Source organism: Stegostoma tigrinum, chromosome 2 (genome assembly GCF_030684315.1).
Source record: "Stegostoma tigrinum isolate sSteTig4 chromosome 2, sSteTig4.hap1, whole genome shotgun sequence".
Lineage (NCBI taxonomy): Eukaryota > Metazoa > Chordata > Chondrichthyes > Orectolobiformes > Stegostomatidae > Stegostoma > Stegostoma tigrinum.
In genome coordinates this window covers 112,953,721-112,971,367 of record NC_081355.1, presented here as the reverse complement: position 1 = coordinate 112,971,367, position 17,647 = coordinate 112,953,721, and the positions used below count along the sequence as shown (strand labels likewise).

The following is a 17,647-nucleotide window of genomic DNA, read 5'->3' as shown; positions in this document are numbered from 1 at the left end:
AAAGCTATGTCCCTTCGTATTAGCAATCACTGTCTGAGGAAAAAGGCTCTCGCTGTCCACCCAATTTAATTCTCTGATCATCTTGTATGTCTCTATTAAGTTGCCTCTTAGCCATCTTCTCTCTAACGAAAATGGCCTCAAGTCCCTCAGCCTTTCTACATAAGATTTTCCCTCCATACCAGGCAACATCCTGGGGCATGATACAAAAAAAACTAATGGCCATTTTCTCTTGGAGGAATAATAGGTGGAATTTAGTTGTGGTGATGGGGTCCTCCTCAGTATTTGGAGAACCGCTAGGAACCCTGTGTCACCTTCTAACAAGAACTTTGCTAAAATTACCAGATAAGCAGATATGTACCAACAGCACAGTCAAGCCTCCTGTATTGACAAGTTCCAAAGTGGGGCAGAACTCCTGCTCATGAGCCATCAGCCAAACAGAGGCTGTGGGCTCAGGATTTCGGGAGAGTAAGGGTCGTTTGAAGAGAGAGGCTCGCCAGTGAAGGAGAAAGTGGGGTGTTGCGTGCACTGCACTGGGATGGCTTTCAATATGTCCCTTGGTCAAGCACCAAGCACCAGTGAATGAAGGACACAGCTTCATTAGGATGCTGGCGATGTTCTAGAGGTAGTGGAAACCTGAATGAGTATAATTTAATCCCTGCACCATCATTGAAACCCAGTGGGCTCAGGAATAATTAAATCTCTTTATGGACCTTTTTTTTGACACCCTGTGGCTAGTCATCCTGTCTCCTTTTGTGCACTTAATGCACATCAGTTTTCAAGGGTCTAGGCCCGAAACGTCAGCTTTTGTGCTCCTGAGATGCTGCTTGGCCTGCTGTGTTCATCCAGCCTCACATTTTATTATCTTGGAATCTCCAGCATCTGCAGTTCCCATTATCTCAGTTTTCAAGCTGCTGGGAATCACACGTACTGCAGGAGGCTCCGCTAAATTCTGCCAGTATCTCTGCTTCTCAATTAGCTCCTCACTTTTACTTTTTGCAGTTCAAGATGAATTAGGCAAAGAAAACCAGATTGTAACTCAAGCATTTTTTTTATTCTCGGGATGCAGACATTGCCATATCACCAGTAATCTCCTCAAATATTAACTTGCATTATTGTAACAACTTCTACATTCAGCAAAATTTTACAGTAAATGAAGTATGCAAGAATTTCTTTCTAGACAGTAAATGTTTTTGATACAGGGACTGAAGCATGATTCAGAGCTGGAACCCAGATTCTTATACAAAATCATAATATCTGTTCACAACCATCCTTGTAATTTCTTTTTTGAAAAAGAGGCATCTTTAAATCATTATCTTAAGTTTTTTATCTCTCATGGATTTTAATGTGAATTTCAGTGGCAGTGCATACTGAGCTTAATGTGGAACTTGAGAAAGAGGTGGGAATAGGAACTCATCTTAGTAATGGGTGAAATGTGTGGTTAGAAGTCAAGATTAGATTGAACCGTATGCCTTTTTAGGTAAAGAAAGTGAGTGAGTGAGTGAGACCAAGCAGAAGCTGGGAGAGAAGCTAGGGGAGGTTACTGAAGACATGGTCAAACTTTATCATATGAGCAGACATTAAATTAAACCAAAGAACTGCTGATGCTAGGAATCTGAAAAAAAAAGAAATTTCAGGGAAAACTCAGCAGATCTGACAGTATCTATGGAGAGAAAGCAAAGTTAAGATTTCACATTTAAGCAGACTTCTGTAAGTAAACATATATAAGGCACAAGAAAAGCCTGAGCAGATTTCTAGAGCATGTGTGATAGCTGGAAATAAACACAGCTCAGAACATAGAACATTACAGCGCAGTACAGGCCCTCACAGCTCAGAACATAGAACATTACAGCGCAGTACAGGCCCTCAATGTTGTGCCGACCTGTGAAAGCAATCTGAAGCCCATCTAACCTACACTATTCCATTATCATCCATATGTTTAACCAATGACCATTTAAATGTCCTTAAAGTTGGCGAGTCTACTGCTGTTGCAGGCAGGACATTCCACGCCCTTACTACTCTCTGAGTAAAGAACCTATCTCTGACATCTGTCCTATATCTATCACCCCTCAATTTAAAGCTATGTCCCTTCGTATTAGCAATCACTGTCTGAGGAAAAAGGCTCTCGCTGTCCACCCAATTTAATTCTCTGATCATCTTGTATGTCTCTATTAAGTTGCCTCTTAGCCATCTTCTCTCTAACGAAAATGGCCTCAAGTCCCTCAGCCTTTCTACATAAGATTTTCCCTCCATACCAGGCAACATCCTGGTCAATCTCCTCTGCACCCTTTTCAATGCTTCCACATCCTTCCTATAATGCGGCAACCAGAACTGTACGCAATACTCCAAGTGCGGCCGCACCAGAGTTTTGATCAGCTGCAACATGACCTCATGGCTCTGAAACTCAATCCCTCTACCAATAAAACCTAACACACCGTATGCCTTCTTAACAACCCTATCAACCTGGGTGGCAACTTTCAGGGATCTATGCACATGGACACCGAGATCCCTCTGCTCATCCACACTACCGAGAATCTTACCATTAACCCAGTACACTGTATTCCTGTTACTTCTTCCAAAGTGAATGATCTCATAATTTTCTGCATTAAACTCCCATTTGTCACCTCTCAGCCCAGTTCTGCAGCTTATCTATGTCCCTCTGTAATCTGCAACGTCCTCCCGCACTACCCACAACTCCACCAACTTTAGTGTCATCTGCAAATTTACTAACCCATCCTTCTACGCCCTCATCCAGGTCATTTATAAAAATGACAAACAGCAGTGTCCTCAAAACAGATCCTTGTGGTACACCACTAGTAACTGAACTCCAGGATGGACATTTCCCATCAATCACCACTCTCAATCTTCTTAGAGATAGCCAATTTCTGATCCAAACCGCTAAATCACCCTCAATCTCATGCCTCCTTATTTTCTGCAATAGCCTACTGTGGGGAACCTTATCAAATACTTTACTGAAATCCAAATACTCCACATCAACTGCTTTACCCACATCCACCTGTTTGGTCACCTTCTCAAAGAACTCAGTAAGGTTTGTGAGGCATGACCTACCCTTCACAAAACCGTGTTGACTATCCCTAATCAAATTATTCCTTTCTAGAGGATTATAAATCCTCTCTCTTATAATCCTCCCCAACACTTTACAACACTCCAACAACTAAAGTAAGGCTCACTGGTCCATAATTACCAGGGTTTCAAAGCCTTTTGTAGCATAATTTGAAATATTTACTGAGTTTTAAAATGTGAGGGAATGTGTTAACTTTGAAGTTGCTCATTGTCATTGTGTGACATTTTCAGCAGGTTTTAAAATATTTCTATACTTGCTTGCTTTGTATTCAGAGTTTTGAGGCCTTGAGGTCAATAATCTCACATCTTATGCATCCTGTCATATATTTACTCTTTATTACATACACAAAGGTAAATAAACATAAAACTGTGTTAAATAAATTCCTTCTTGATGACCTCAATTGGTACTGTTGATGAAAGCAGATACCTTTGCCCAGGTCTTCGTTGAACTTTGAAATTTGTTGTTAGGAGAAATTTTTGTGTCAATATAGCTATCTCACACTGCGGTGAAAGTTTAAGTAACTATAAAATTTTCAGACTGTGCAATTAACCCTTTCATGAAAATATAATTCTAAAATATGGTCAAGTATTGGATAAATAAAACAATGCACAGAATATCCTAAGTTCCTAGTATTTTCTGTAGTTGCTGAAATGTTTGAATAAAACATTTGTGTTCATTAACTGCTGTTCTTAATGGATTGATTTATCAGTAGCCTTCCCACACTTAGGAATGCGATCTATGAGGAACAAATGCAGTGTGCTGTCTATTTCATAATGTTGTTAGGAATAAAACAGCAGATTATTTTCAAAGCCAATTAATTGAATGCATAGAATCTGATATTAATACTTGGTCTGCTTTGGTACTAGATAGGAAAAGTGAGAAACAGTACATTACATTACTCTGTGGGAACTATCACAAAAATATATTAGCAAGACCGCACACTGATGAGAAAGTTGCACCTTCCAAAAGATGTATTTCACACAGTCTTCGTTGTGTTCACAGAAATTAATTTACTGAGTGGGTGGAGTTTATCAGAAGGAAACCTGTCTGTGGCAGGCACAGATTTTTTGTTTGTTTGTTACTGATCTTTATAGGGTGGCAGAGAATCATACTTCAAAGAGGTTGAACACAGAATTAATTTATGACCAGATCATAGTTGAAGTAGCAAAAGAAGCCTTGTAAAACCTCTTGGCTAAAGAGGATTTAATCCTAGTGAAAGTGGCACAGATTGTGCGGAAAACAGAACGGGGTAAATGTTTGAAGGGAAGTTAATGCAGTTAATATACCATGAAACTTCCTTGATGCAGTACAGACAAGTCATACCATCAGGAAGACTTCCCAGTGGGGGACCACAATGCCACAACTGCGGAAAAATGGATAATTATTAAAGAGCCTGTTAGTTTTAAATACAGATAACGACCAAGCAAAAGGGGAAAAAAATCTTTAAAGTATTGGCACTATGAAGAGTTTGAAAAACTACAAGACCAGCAAGGAAATAATAAAATGTGAGGCTGGATGAACACAGCAGGCCCAGCAGAATCTCAGGAGCACAAAAGCTGACGTTTCGGGCCTCTCTGATGAAGGGTCTAGGCCCGAAACATCAGCTTTTGTGCTCCTGAGATGCTGCTGGGCCTGCTGTGTTCATCCAGCCTCACATTTTATTATCTTGGATTCTCCAGCGTCTGCAGTTCCCATTATCACAGACCAGCAAGGAACCTTTGTTGGGTGAAACCAGTTGTCTGAAAACAAATACTGGAGTGTCAGAATGGAAATAAATAGATGCCGCCCCATAGAATTTAAAATCAATACATGTGCACATACTATCAGATCAACTACATTTGTTTAAACAAATATAGGTAGTGTCTTCCTCTATGAATTAAAATCCTGAAGGAAAATCCTCAATGTAACAGGCCAATTCGCAGCAAGGTACAGAAGGAAGGAAAATGAAATTGTTTAACCTCTCTTTGGCATTCAGAATCAAAGGATATTCTCTACCAAGTGGGAGAACATGCTTAAAGCCTAACTTAATCTGTAATGTTGATTTGCTTGCAATAGCAGACCCAACAAGTGAATTTTGAAATGAGTTCCCAACATTGTTCTAGGGTCTGGGGAATTTGAGTTGAATTACATCATTGAATGAGGGGAAGAGAGGAAAGTTGCATATCCATTGGGGATGTGCAAGAAATAAGAGTGTAAGCTAAAGAATGGAGTGATTTCACTAATCACTATGCCTACAGGGTAAGATGATATGCAGGTATGAATCCAATGCCAAAGTGAAATGGTTTGATAAGAATCTGTTTGGATTTAACTCAGTTGAATAAAGCAGTGTCTTCTTCAATCCGGATGGTAACAGTGGATTTTGGCAATTACCTCTGAATGAAGTCTCCAGAAAGTTTACTTCCTCTCCTCTCCTTTCTCTCCTCCTTTCCTCTCCACTCCTCCCCTCCCTTCCCTTTCTCTGTCCTCCCTGGAGAGTTAGTGGTGTTCTGTCCTCCTCAACCGGTCCTGTCCTTGCAGTGAAGGAATACCCACACTGCTGTTAGAAAGGCTGTTCCAGGATTTTGACCAAATTGCAGTGATGGAGTGGAGATAAAGTTCCAAGTTAATGTAATATGTGGCTTGAAGGGAAATTTGCAGGTGGTAGTGATCCCATCCATCTCGTCCATCCATGTCCTTGTCCTTCTCAGTATCTCAGTATAGAGGTTGAGAGTTTGAAAGGTGCAACCAGAAAGCCCTTAATGAGTTACTGTACCACACACCATGCTTGTATGCACTGCTATCACTGATGGTGAAAAGAGTGAATGTTGAAGGTAGTGGATTGAGTCCCACTTAAGCCAGCTGCAGTATCCCAGTTAGTGTCCTGCTTCTTTGGTGTTGTTGGAGCTATGCTTATCCAGGCACATGGCGAGCATTACATCACTGTCCAGCTTTGTGCCTTTATAGATGTTGGACAGGCTTTAGGGGAGCGAAGAGGTGAGCTGCTCGCTGCAGTATTCCTTGCTTCTGTCCTTCGCTATAGGCACAGTAGTTATATGCTGGTCTTGTTTGGTTTCTGATCAAAAGTAATCCCCCAGAATAATGATAATGAAGGATTCAGTGATAGTAATGCCATTGAACTCCTAAGTATGATTTAGATTTTGTTCTGTTGGAGATGCCCTGACGCTCATATGGCACAATTGTTACTTGTCACTTTTCAGCCCAAGCCTACATATTGTCCAGATCTTGATATGCTTGAACTTGGACTGCTTCAGTATCTGAGCAGTCATGAATAGATGTGAACATTGTGTAATCATCGACAACCATCCTCGGTTCTGACCTTATGGTGGAGGAATGGTTGTTGATGAAGCAACTGAAGGTGGTTGAGCCTAGAACATATTTGTTACACTTAGAGGGAGCTGTGCCTTTAACAGATTACCATTTGTAATTGATCCCATGCCAGAAATATTTCAAAAATTATTAAAAACGCCTTGAAAGGTATTGATGGAATACTATGCGAGATGGGTGGTATACTAATCAATGGATTCAAGAATATGACCAGAGAACTGAAACAGTTATGCATGCCCCTCATGCAAGTCCAATGCTGAGGGAGAAATTAGAGTTTGCATGATTGAAGATATAATTTCATGGGTACATTACCAAAGCTACAGGTGTTAAGCTAGAACAGCAATAAAACTGAAGGTATTAGTGAAAACCCACTGTCGAGGAATAGCACAAAACTTCAAAGATTCCCTGTGATGGTGAATCAGTGGACAAGTTTTTTGCCAAAGTTAACAAGGCTTTGAGATAGCTCCTACACAAGGGTCCACAATAGTGCTGGAAATAGCTTTTGACAAAATCAAGCAACTCCTGATTGCTTCAAAACTTAAAGCACTCTATGATCGACATCTACCAACCATAGTGGAAGCTGATGCATCTTTAGCAGGATTAGAAGCAGTACACTTTCAGTTCCACAAAGTTAGAAATCGGAAAGTAATCATTATACCTCTAGATCACTAAGAGGTTCAGAACAGTGTTATGCTACAATTGATAAAGAACCGTTAGCGACCATTGAAAAATTTTCAGAGTACGTGATGAAGTTACAGTTCAAGATGGAAACAGACCATGAACCGTTGGTCTGTCTTCTGAAAACAAATGAAGTAGCTATCACTCAGAAGGTTCAGACTGAACTACATGGGGTGTGATAGGACAGACCATACACAATGACTGAATGTGTACAGAGGAAGTACCAAATAACGGCTTATACTTCAGGAGTTACTCAACACTTACCAACTGCAGAATAAAAGCTGCAGGAGATGGGAGAAGCAAAAGAATAGGATGAAGAATTTATCACAACGGGAAGCACTGTCATCAAGGATGGCCAAACTATATAACCTAAAAAACCCATACTGCATGAATATATCGAATAATGCAGATATATCACTGTCATTGATGATTTGTTAGTCTTCGGCAAGAGATTACTTATGCCGATAGATCTTTAACATGAGATTTTTTTTAGAGAATTATTTGAGCATTACAAAGTGCTGCGTAAGAGTGTAACTGGCAGACGGGTAACACTCACAATACAGGAATTGGGTGCTAATTACATTCTGTAAGTGGAGAACGGTCTAGGGAATTTAAAAAACACTGCTATCTTCTCACGTTTCCCATTAAGGCTATGGGAGTGCCTAAGGAAGATTCGATTGTGTTCAAAGGCAAGAACTTCTTCATGATCATACACTATTATGGCAGGTGAAGTAAACTGTCCATGTAAAATCATGGCAGTGTTATTGGTAAATTTACTAAAGAGAATATATTGAAATATGGGATTCTGGTAAATTACAGTTTCAGAAAGTGGCTCCCCATTTGGAAATGAGCAGTTGAAGAGATTCACACCCAAATATAATTACATTAATATTGAAGACACAATTTCCTTCCCTGTCTCAGAAGTTACAAGCTAGCATCACTCAATGACCACAATAGAGTGAAACAGCAGAATGAGGAGCTGGCCTCTAACCTTCAATAAAAGGCTCATATCACAATATTTACCAGAGCTACGCTCTGAGCAAGTATGAATAAGCCTTCAAGCAGAAAGGAGTGATCATTGTAAAACACAACAACCAAAATCATTTGGATTGCAAAAGCTCGTGGGATAAAAAGGAAAAATTATAACCCATTGATATTATTGAACAAGAAAGCGATAGAAATATGGAACTATTTCTCAGCAAAGGAAGAAAACTCAATAACCAGTCAGGCGATAAACATTCCTACTGAAGTAAGGGAGAATGTAGAATGTTCTGGATCTCCTAATATGATGAGAAACAGTTCTGGGAGACCAATCAAAGCACAATAGAGACTACCAGCACCAGGGACCCGGGTTCGATTCCACTCTCAGGCGTCTGTCTGTGTGGAGTTTGCATATTCTCCCCGTGTCTGTATGGGTTTCCTCCGGGGAAATCCAACAACGCCATCCAAAGATGTGCAGGCTAGGTGGAATTGGCGATGCTAAATTGCCCATAGTGTGCGACGATAGGTCTGGGTGGGATACTGTGAGGGTCGTGTGGACTTGTTGGGCCGAAGGTCCTGTTTCCATACTGTAAGGATTCTGTGATTATGAAGAGGAGATAGAAGGTGGACAAATACTTGGAAGGGAGATTTAGAGAAATGGGATTAACAACAGGAGCGTGGATTATGATGATGTCAAATAGTGTGTTAATCATATTAGAGCAATCATCAAGGACGAAGCAATTGGAGTTTTTCAAATGTCTAGCATCTGCAGAAATTTGTCTTCAGCCATTTAAATACTGCGGCTACAAGAGTAGGTGAGAGGCTAGGAAATTTGCAGTGAAGAACTCACTTAGTGTTTCCCCAAAGCCTGTCCACGATCTGTGAAGAGAAATGTGAGTTAACGTTTTGGGCCCAGGGACCCTTCCTCAGAACTCTCAACTGATGTGTATATTAGTTCTGCACAGTTTAGAGGCTCTTCCAACACTGGAAGATTTTGACGAGAGACATTGAATGGTTTGGCTGTACAGGGATTGAATCATGTTCGGTGTGAAATCGTCCCCCTTTGCCCTCCTCTACCCTCCTGTGGTTAAACAGCTGTCAAATTCAGGTGTAACATCAATAGCCACTGTTGAGATGAACAATAAATAACATTTTCTTGTATTTTTGTGATTTGACCACTAATATTTATGTTTTCTTAAAGGATATGAGTCATGAACTAATTTTCCTTTCTTTAAATGATTTAGTTGTTGACTTCATTCACAAAACAAGAACAAAATGCTTATGCAAAAGCTGGAGCTGTGGCTGAGGAAGCATTGTCAGGTTTCAGGACTGTGGTAGCTTTTGGAGGACAAGAGAAAGAAGTTGCAAGGTTAGACTTTTTGTTTATGTTCCTGAGAGTTGATGGTACCTGATGGCTTGAAAACTATGAATTTACAGTGGGATTTATGAGAGTTGTATAGCCCCTGATTGTGTATCATAGCCAAATGCAGGCATTTTATTATATAGACTTAAACCTTGGAAAATGGAGCAGTCTTTCTTTTTATTTTGCTATTTTTATGCCAACCTTTTGCCTGCTATTTTCCCTCCCATATACATGAATACATTTCAATCAGAGACAACTGGTAACCCATGTTCCAAAATCTGAATGAGAAGTTTTACTTATCATGCAGAGTCCCATTGTTGAAATGTTCTAATCAATCTGTTCAGGGATGGTATTATACACTTCTAGAGCAGATGGAACTTGAACCTGGGCCCCCTGTTCCAAGAGGTAGGGATACTACCACTGCATCACAAATGCCCTAAGAGCCCCATTGAGATCAGTATTTGTTTTCACCTGCTCTGTTGCGGTGTTTTCCTGGATATAATTGAAATTATATTGGTTGGAAATGACAGTCCAAATTTGTTGCATGAATTAGAAGCACATTTGGCTCGCAGCAAAAGAATGCGTTCTGAATAATCTGGATAAGACCATAAGAAATTGGAACAGGAGTAAACAATTTGGCCCCTCAAGCCTGAACCGCCATTTATGATCCAACATTCCTCGAGTCCACGTTTCCACATTTCTCCTGAATCTTAGATTCCTTTACTGATTAAGAGTCTATCTATCTCAATCTTAAACGTTCACAGGGACTGTACCCATGCAGTTCTCTGTGGCACGGAGTTCCATGACAGTGAGAGAAGAAATTCCTCCTCAACTTAGTCTTAAATTGGGTCCCTTTTATTTTGAGGTTGTGCTTTCTGTTCCTATGAGGGGAAACATCCTCTCGGCATTTCCCCTGTCAAGCCCCTTAAGAACCCTAAATGTTTCATGAGATAATCCTTCGTTCTTCTAAACTCCAAATGAGTAGAGTCTCAACCTGTTTATCCTTTGCTCATAAAACAATCCCTGCATACCAAGGATCTTCCAAGTGAACCCTCTCTGAACTTCCCCCAATGAAATGATATCTTTCCATAAAATAAGGGACCAAAACAGCTCACAATACTTCAGATGTGGTTTCACCAGCACCTCGCACAATTGCAGTAAGACGTCCCTCCTCTTATACTCCAAACCCCTTGAAATAAGGGCCTGCATTCCATTAGCCTTCATGATTCCCTGCTGCACCTGAGTGCTAGCTTTCTGTGGTTCATATACAAGAGTCCCCAAGACTCTTTGTGTTGCAGCTTTCTGCAGTTCATTTCCACTTAAGTAATATTCTGTTCTTTTGTTTTCCCTTCCAAAATGAACAACTTCACGTTTTCCCTTATTATTCTCCATTTGCTATGTGAACATTTATAATGGACATATATCACCCAACTGAAAATCAGCGTTCGTTGGTACTTATCATAAGGCCGTATTCTAAAATTAGGCAAAATTTACACTGCTTTTTAGCTTCCCATTCTTTGGGGGCTGAATTTTAACCGTGCCAATTGCATGGTTTGAGTTGAGGTCAGATGTTGAATTTTACGAAGAGACCCCAAATCCAACTCAATTCACCTTCAACATACTTACTTCGAGGTTAAAGGATTATGGGAAGGTGGGGGATAGACAGCTGGCCCACATCTAGGATTTGGGGAGTTGATAATTAAATACATTAAAATCAGTTATCAGTCACCATCATTCCTCAATCCCACCCTAACCCAGGATAGGGATTGCATCCCACTCACCTCAACCCCTCAAATTCCTGTTGCAATTGCAGCTTCTTACCTGCTCCAGGTTCCTTGCTGCTTGACTGGAAGCTAAATCTGTTCATCAGGATAACTTGCAGGCAGTGAATTTTTACCTGAACTTTTGTGTTCTCTGTCTGAAACATCTCCACGCTATATCTTAGAATGTAGATTTTCTAACACTGTGTCCCAGTTAGATCAGAACAAAAGTAAGTGGTTGGAAAAGTTTTTCCTTTACCTTGTTGTAAAGATGAACCAGCGTGGTGTAGTGGTTGGATTATTGTGCCCATTACAAATTATATTCACTTTTTTTCATAAAGGTATCAGGAGAAATTGATTGAAGCTGAGAAAGTTGGAATCAAAAAGTCACTTAGCAGCAATATAGCGGTGGGTTTCACCTTCTTAATCATCTATGCTTCGTATGCTCTGGCATTCTGGTATGGAAGTACCCTGATACTGACTGAGAATTATACAATTGGAAAAGTGCTAACGGTAAGTAACATTTCATGCAATGTTAAACACTGAGAAATGCCTGTAAGGATTATGATTCTAAAAATTGTTTTTCTGTTCTTCTTATTCTAATTCTTATTTTGTGTGTTTCTCTTTCCCATTTCAACCACATAGAACATAAGTTAGCCGAGAGCCAAATGAGGCTCATTGCTACATATTGCTTTACATATGTCCTAAACTGGAGACTCAAAGAATAACTTTGGTTGATCCTCAGGACAGTTCCTGCTTTGGTTGTGTCTCCACAGTTAAATCAAGTCAGAAAGGAGCTACTTTGTGTTAGCAGTCCTCAGCTAAGTCCCAGGCAGTGAGGTTCCAGTGGGCTGAGGATTGGGATGGGCGTTTGTGAACTCAGTGATCATTCCTGCTCCACCTGACTCTCTTTTTCAAATGTTCACAGCTTTCTTTGTATGAGCTCCTACAAGAGACTGTTGAAGGATTTTGAGCAGGACAGGCACAAAGCCTCCCGTTCCATGGAGAACTAATTTGTAGAATGGTTTCTTCAGTAGAAATTAAGCACTTAATTTACATATTGATGTCTGACTGGAATGTATATCGGGTAAACAACCATCTAGCCAAAGAAAAAGCAGAGATCAGTCTGTCTGTACAGCTTTTATTCACAAAACTCCATGTAACAGGTTACTTCTTCCTTCCAAGCAGAAACTGGACTCTTACAAGAAAACACACAAAATAGTGGCAATGTGTAGGCCATTTGACCCATTGAGCTCTCTCCACTATTTAACATAATTGTGACTGATCTCAACATCATATTTCTCTCTCCAGTAACCTCTTTTACACTTTCTCCTCTAGAATTCCATCTATTTCTTTCCTAAGTAAATTGTGTGACTTTCTTGTCACAGCCTTTGTGGTAGAAGATTCCACAGGATCATTGTGCTCTGATGGAAATGGCTTACTACATAGCCTGGGACCACAACCCTTTGTTTTATCTCCTAATTCCATTTCAGTTGATTTCCCCACTGATCTGCTTGTCAGAATCCCATCTCCCTCCCAATCTAGTTTAAATTTACCTCAACAGCTTTAGCAAAACTCTGTACGATGATGTTGGTCTTGTTCTTATTCAGATGTAATCTGTCCAATGTGTCCAGATGACACCTTTAATAGAAATGGTCTCAAATCATTGGGATACTGAAGTCCTCCCTTCTGCACCATCTTTCCAGCCGTGCTCTCTCCGTCTATGCCCATGCATGATACAACATGGCACTGGGAGTAATCCAGGGATTGTAATTTTTGAAGTCCTACTTTTCAATTTCCCACCTAACCTCATAAATTCTGCATGCATGGGCCTCATTTCTATTTCTTCCCATGTTATTGGCCCCAGCGTAGGATCATGGCATAGTTGACACTGGCACCTGGGAACGAATGCAGCATCTTTGTTGGGCCGAAGGCCTGTTTCCACACTGTAGGGAATCTAATCTTGGAGTCGCAATATTGCCCACAGAAATGCCTGTCTACTCCCCTGACTAACCCATCCCCTATCACTATAGTCCTTCCACACTTCTTCCTTAGCCCCTGTACCCTGCCAACAATTTGCCACTTAATGAAAATCCAAAGATATTTTATCAGTACTTCAAAAGCATAGAGATTATGATGGAAAGTAAGGTAGAAAAAGTTGGAAGATTCTTAAATGAGCACTTTGCCTCTGTCTTTACAAAGCAGCAGGATGACAGAGTTAAAAAGGAGGAGTGATAAGCAGAGGGGCTGACCTCCTTGAACATCGATAATTTGCCAGGGCCGGATTTTATCGTATCATTCATTCATAGGATGAATTTATTGCTCAGGGGACAGTTAAGAGTCAACCACATTTCTGCGTGTCTGGCATCACATGTAGACCAGACCAGGTAAAGATGGCACATTTCCTTCCCCAACGGGCAGTAATGAATCAGATTCATGGTCACCATTCCAGATTCTCATGGAATTTAAATTGCACTATCAGCTCTGGCAGGATTTGAACCCAGGTTCTTAGACCATTACCTGGTTTGCTGGATTAACAGGCCAGCAATATCATCACTAGACCATCACCTCTCCCTATATTTTAGTCTCTTAAAGGAGTCAGTGAGGAAATATCTCACTAGAATTGAAAATCCCAGATACAGGCAAAGTATCAGATGATCGGAGGTTTGTGAACATTGTGCATTTATTCAAAAATGATGTGGAGGATAGACCAAAAATGATAGGCCTGTCAGTTTGACCTTGGACGTGGGGAAATTACTAACGTGCTGTAGAGTTTACAGTGGGATAAGGTTTATAACATAGTGCTCCCAGCACTGAAGTCTGTGCAAATTGAGAATTCAGTACCATGTGCACAAATGAAGATTTCGCTTCCATTGAGGCAATTGGCTCCAAGTTTAATACCCCTGAGGAGTGACCTCCCTGGTGAGGTTTTTTATGTGCCTAGAATATTCAGATGAGGCCATATTCAGCCTTGTCCCAGGCTTCTCTTTTTAGGTAGACACTGCATAGCCAAAAACAATCTAGACTAATTTCTACCCTAAGATTTTTAGAGGATAAATAAATGATGATATTCAATTCGAGAATGGACAAATAACAATTACAGTATTCTTTTGCCAGTAACTCCTTTTCAACGTTTTTCATGTTTTTTAAATCTTTAGGTGTTTTTTTCAGTGCTGATTGGTGCGTTTTCTATCGGCCAGACATCACCAAACATTGAAGCACTCGGCAATGCGAGGGGAGCAGCTTATGTGATCTTCAACATCATGGATCAGGTGACATTGTGTTCCTTTGGAGTTTGGAATGGGAAAAGCTTGTAAAGGAAACAATCCACATTCAAACATCAAATTTTACCCACAGAATGCATTTGTGTGTGACCTGCAATTGGGAGGGTAAAGATGAATCTTGTACAGTACATGTTAAGTCTCAAGATCTCTGGATGCAGGAAACTACACTGAGGTTCAAATTCCTGTTGGGCTCCATTTCACCTATTAGATTCTCTCCCCATCCCGCGCTTCATTTTAAGCTGGGGTTTTCTGAAAAGTTAGTGTTCAGTTCCTTCGAGATGCCTGTCTTTGGAGGATGTTTGAAGTCAGGAGAATAACCTGTTGAAGCTGTAATTGTAGTGGCCTCCTTAACCAGCGCTGTTCAAAATTACAGCTTGGCTTCACGGTCTGGATTACAGTGAGGCGGGTGTGTAATTTGACGCGCTGCTAGTCTCTATGCTAGTTTGCTACAATAGGTCTGAGCCTGAGCCTTTGTAAATGAGAGTGACTCAGGGACTGATACGCTGCCCACCACTAATTGGCAGGCTGCCAATGAAGGGCAATGATTAGAATTTAACAAGTCAATTAGGACTCTGTTCTGCTACTCACTGGCATCTACAGTCAGTAATGCAGGCCACTCCTCAGGTGAGGAATGCACAACTTCTTCTGGACATTTGGAGAATAAGCATTCCGATTTCCTACCTTTTGCAAGGCCAAAAACCAAACGCAAGTAAAGGATGAGACAAAGACATGGATGAAAAATTATTAAATAATGATACAATCACAATAACCAATTCCTCCTTATCTTAAAGTAAAGGGAAGTTTCAGGAACCTTAGACTTTAATAATCTGAATTTTATGAACTATTTAACTTTGAGGGTGTTGACTTGCTCACTGAGCTGGCTTGTTTTCATTCAGATGTTTCGTCACCATGCTAGGTAACATCCTCAGTGGAGCTTCCAATGAATCGATGTTATTCTACTCTGCTTGGAATTTATACTGTCTGGTCTGTTATGGTGAGTACTGTTATTTCCGGTTTTGATCTATATGGGTTTATAAATGGGGTCCAATTCTATATGTTTGTTGATTGCAATATGGGTAGAGAACCATGCCTCTAGGAATTCCCATGCGTGTTGGCTTGGCTTGGGCTATGATGGTTACCATTTCCCAGTTAAACTGATGGCCTTCATTGTCTGAGTGTACTGATATTAATGAGAGTTCGTCGTGCCGTTTTGCTGATGGTTGATGTTCACGTATTCTGATGGCTAGTTTCCTTCCTGTCTGTCCAATGTAATGTTTGTGGCAGTCGTTGTGTGGTATTTTGTAAACCACGTTCATTTTGTATGTTGTGGGAGTAGGGTCGTTAATCCTTGTGAGTGTTTGTCGTAGGGTGGCTATGGGCTTGTGTGCTACCATGATTCCTAGTGGTCTTCGGAGTCTTGCTGTCAGTTCTGATGGTTTACAAAATACCATGTAACAACTGCCACAAGCATTACATCAGACAAACAGGAAGGAAAATAGCCATCTGAATACACGAACATTAACTATCGGCAGAACGGCACAACAAACACTCCTTAATATTAGTATATTCAGGCAATGAACGCCATCAGTTTAACTGGGGCAAGGTAATCACAGCAGCCCAACCCAAACATAGACACGCACAGGAATTCCTGGAGGCATGGTTCTCTACCCGTAATGCAATCAACAAACACATAGAATTGGACCCCATATACAAACCCATATAGATGAAATCAGAAATGACGGTACTCACCATCATGGGCCAGGCATTATAAATTCCAAACGGAGTAGAATAACATCGCTTCATCAGATGCCCCACTGATGATGTTACCCAGCATAGTGATGAAATGTCTGAACAAGAGCAAACCAGCTCAATGAGCAAGTCAACAACCTCACCTACAACCCGAGCTACAGATTTTTGCCAAGACTTTAAACTAATTAACTTTGTGGCTCTCCTCAGAAACATTTAGTTTGAATGTTCAGCACCAAACAGTGGATAAGGTAATTTTTCTGCTACCCTTGGAGATGGGCTGTAAAACAGAAAGGATGGCAAAATAATGCTGTAAAATCATAGATACCTACAGCACAGAAGAAGGCCGTTCAGCCCATCAAGTCTGCACTGGTCAAAAACCAGCATCAACTATTCTCTGATGAAGCTCTCTGATGAAGGGTCTCAGCCCGAAACGTCAGCTTTTGTGCTCCTGAGATGCTGCTTGGCCTGCTGTGTTCATCCAGCTTCACTTAACTATTATAACCTCCTTTTCCAGCATTTGGGCCATTGTCTTAAACAACTTGACAAATGCTTGGTGTTGGGGTAACCTGGCATGTTCTTATCACCTTGCGGTTTTGTCAGCGACATGAAAATTGCAAGATTGGCCACCCATCCAGAAGGACTCTGTGCTGTCAAGGGTTATATTCTGCTTGTACTGGCAATATTCCCACATTGGGTGGTGGGAGGAAGGAAGCATCTTGTGGGGAAATAGCCAAGTGAAACCTGATGACCTCTTAAAAGGTTTTGTTCATAAAGCCTGCACCCCCACCCACACGCCCACCTCAACTGCGGATGGGCTGTGGACTGCACTTCCTGTTTGGATTTTTGGATTTTCATTATGACTATTAAAATTCCTCGGGCTATGTCTTCTATATTTATTTGTACTGAATGCAACTTGACAAATACTTTTTTTAATCAAGACTAAATCTATGAGATCTTACTTATTTATGCTACTTTTTCTTTATCATGCAGGAACCATTAATTGATAGTTTTTCAGAAAGTGGACATAAACCAGATCAAGTCAAAGGAGACGTGGAATTTATGAACGTACGCTTCAAATACCCTTCAAGACCTGATGTTGAGGTAGGACACATTTTAATTCTTTGGGTACAGAAATTGCAACGCTTTATTTTATGCCTATTAATATAAAGAGTTCTTACTCCAGTTAAACTATTAAAAGTAAACTTGCTGCTTTAATAAATGCCAATGCTCATGTGACCATGTTTTATTTCTGTTCTGAAAATATTGGCTTAGTTAGACGGGACTTGGAGAATTCAGTCAAAATACTCCCATGATATTATACTTTTGTGTAATGTGCTGATGAAAGTCTTTTGATCTGAAATATGCCCTTTGCAGATGTCCTGGGGTATGGGAAGGTTTGCAAATTGTCTTAGGAAGATTCTGTATT

General features: G+C 40.5%; 1 protein-coding gene across 3 annotated transcripts in view; it reads left to right on the top strand.

The window, feature by feature from the left end:
• abcb4 (ATP-binding cassette, sub-family B (MDR/TAP), member 4) overlaps nucleotides 1-17,647 on the top strand; it is a 107,179-nt gene that overhangs the window by 36,814 nt on the left and 52,718 nt on the right. For all 3 annotated transcript variants that reach the window (XM_048552762.2, XM_048552753.2, XM_048552768.2), the window contains exons 8-11: nucleotides 9,310-9,434; nucleotides 11,530-11,701; nucleotides 14,347-14,460; nucleotides 17,212-17,322. In XM_048552762.2, the coding sequence (XP_048408719.1) occupies nucleotides 9,310-9,434; nucleotides 11,530-11,701; nucleotides 14,347-14,460; nucleotides 17,212-17,322 (522 nt within the window). The remainder of the gene's footprint in view (nucleotides 1-9,309; nucleotides 9,435-11,529; nucleotides 11,702-14,346; nucleotides 14,461-17,211; nucleotides 17,323-17,647) is intronic.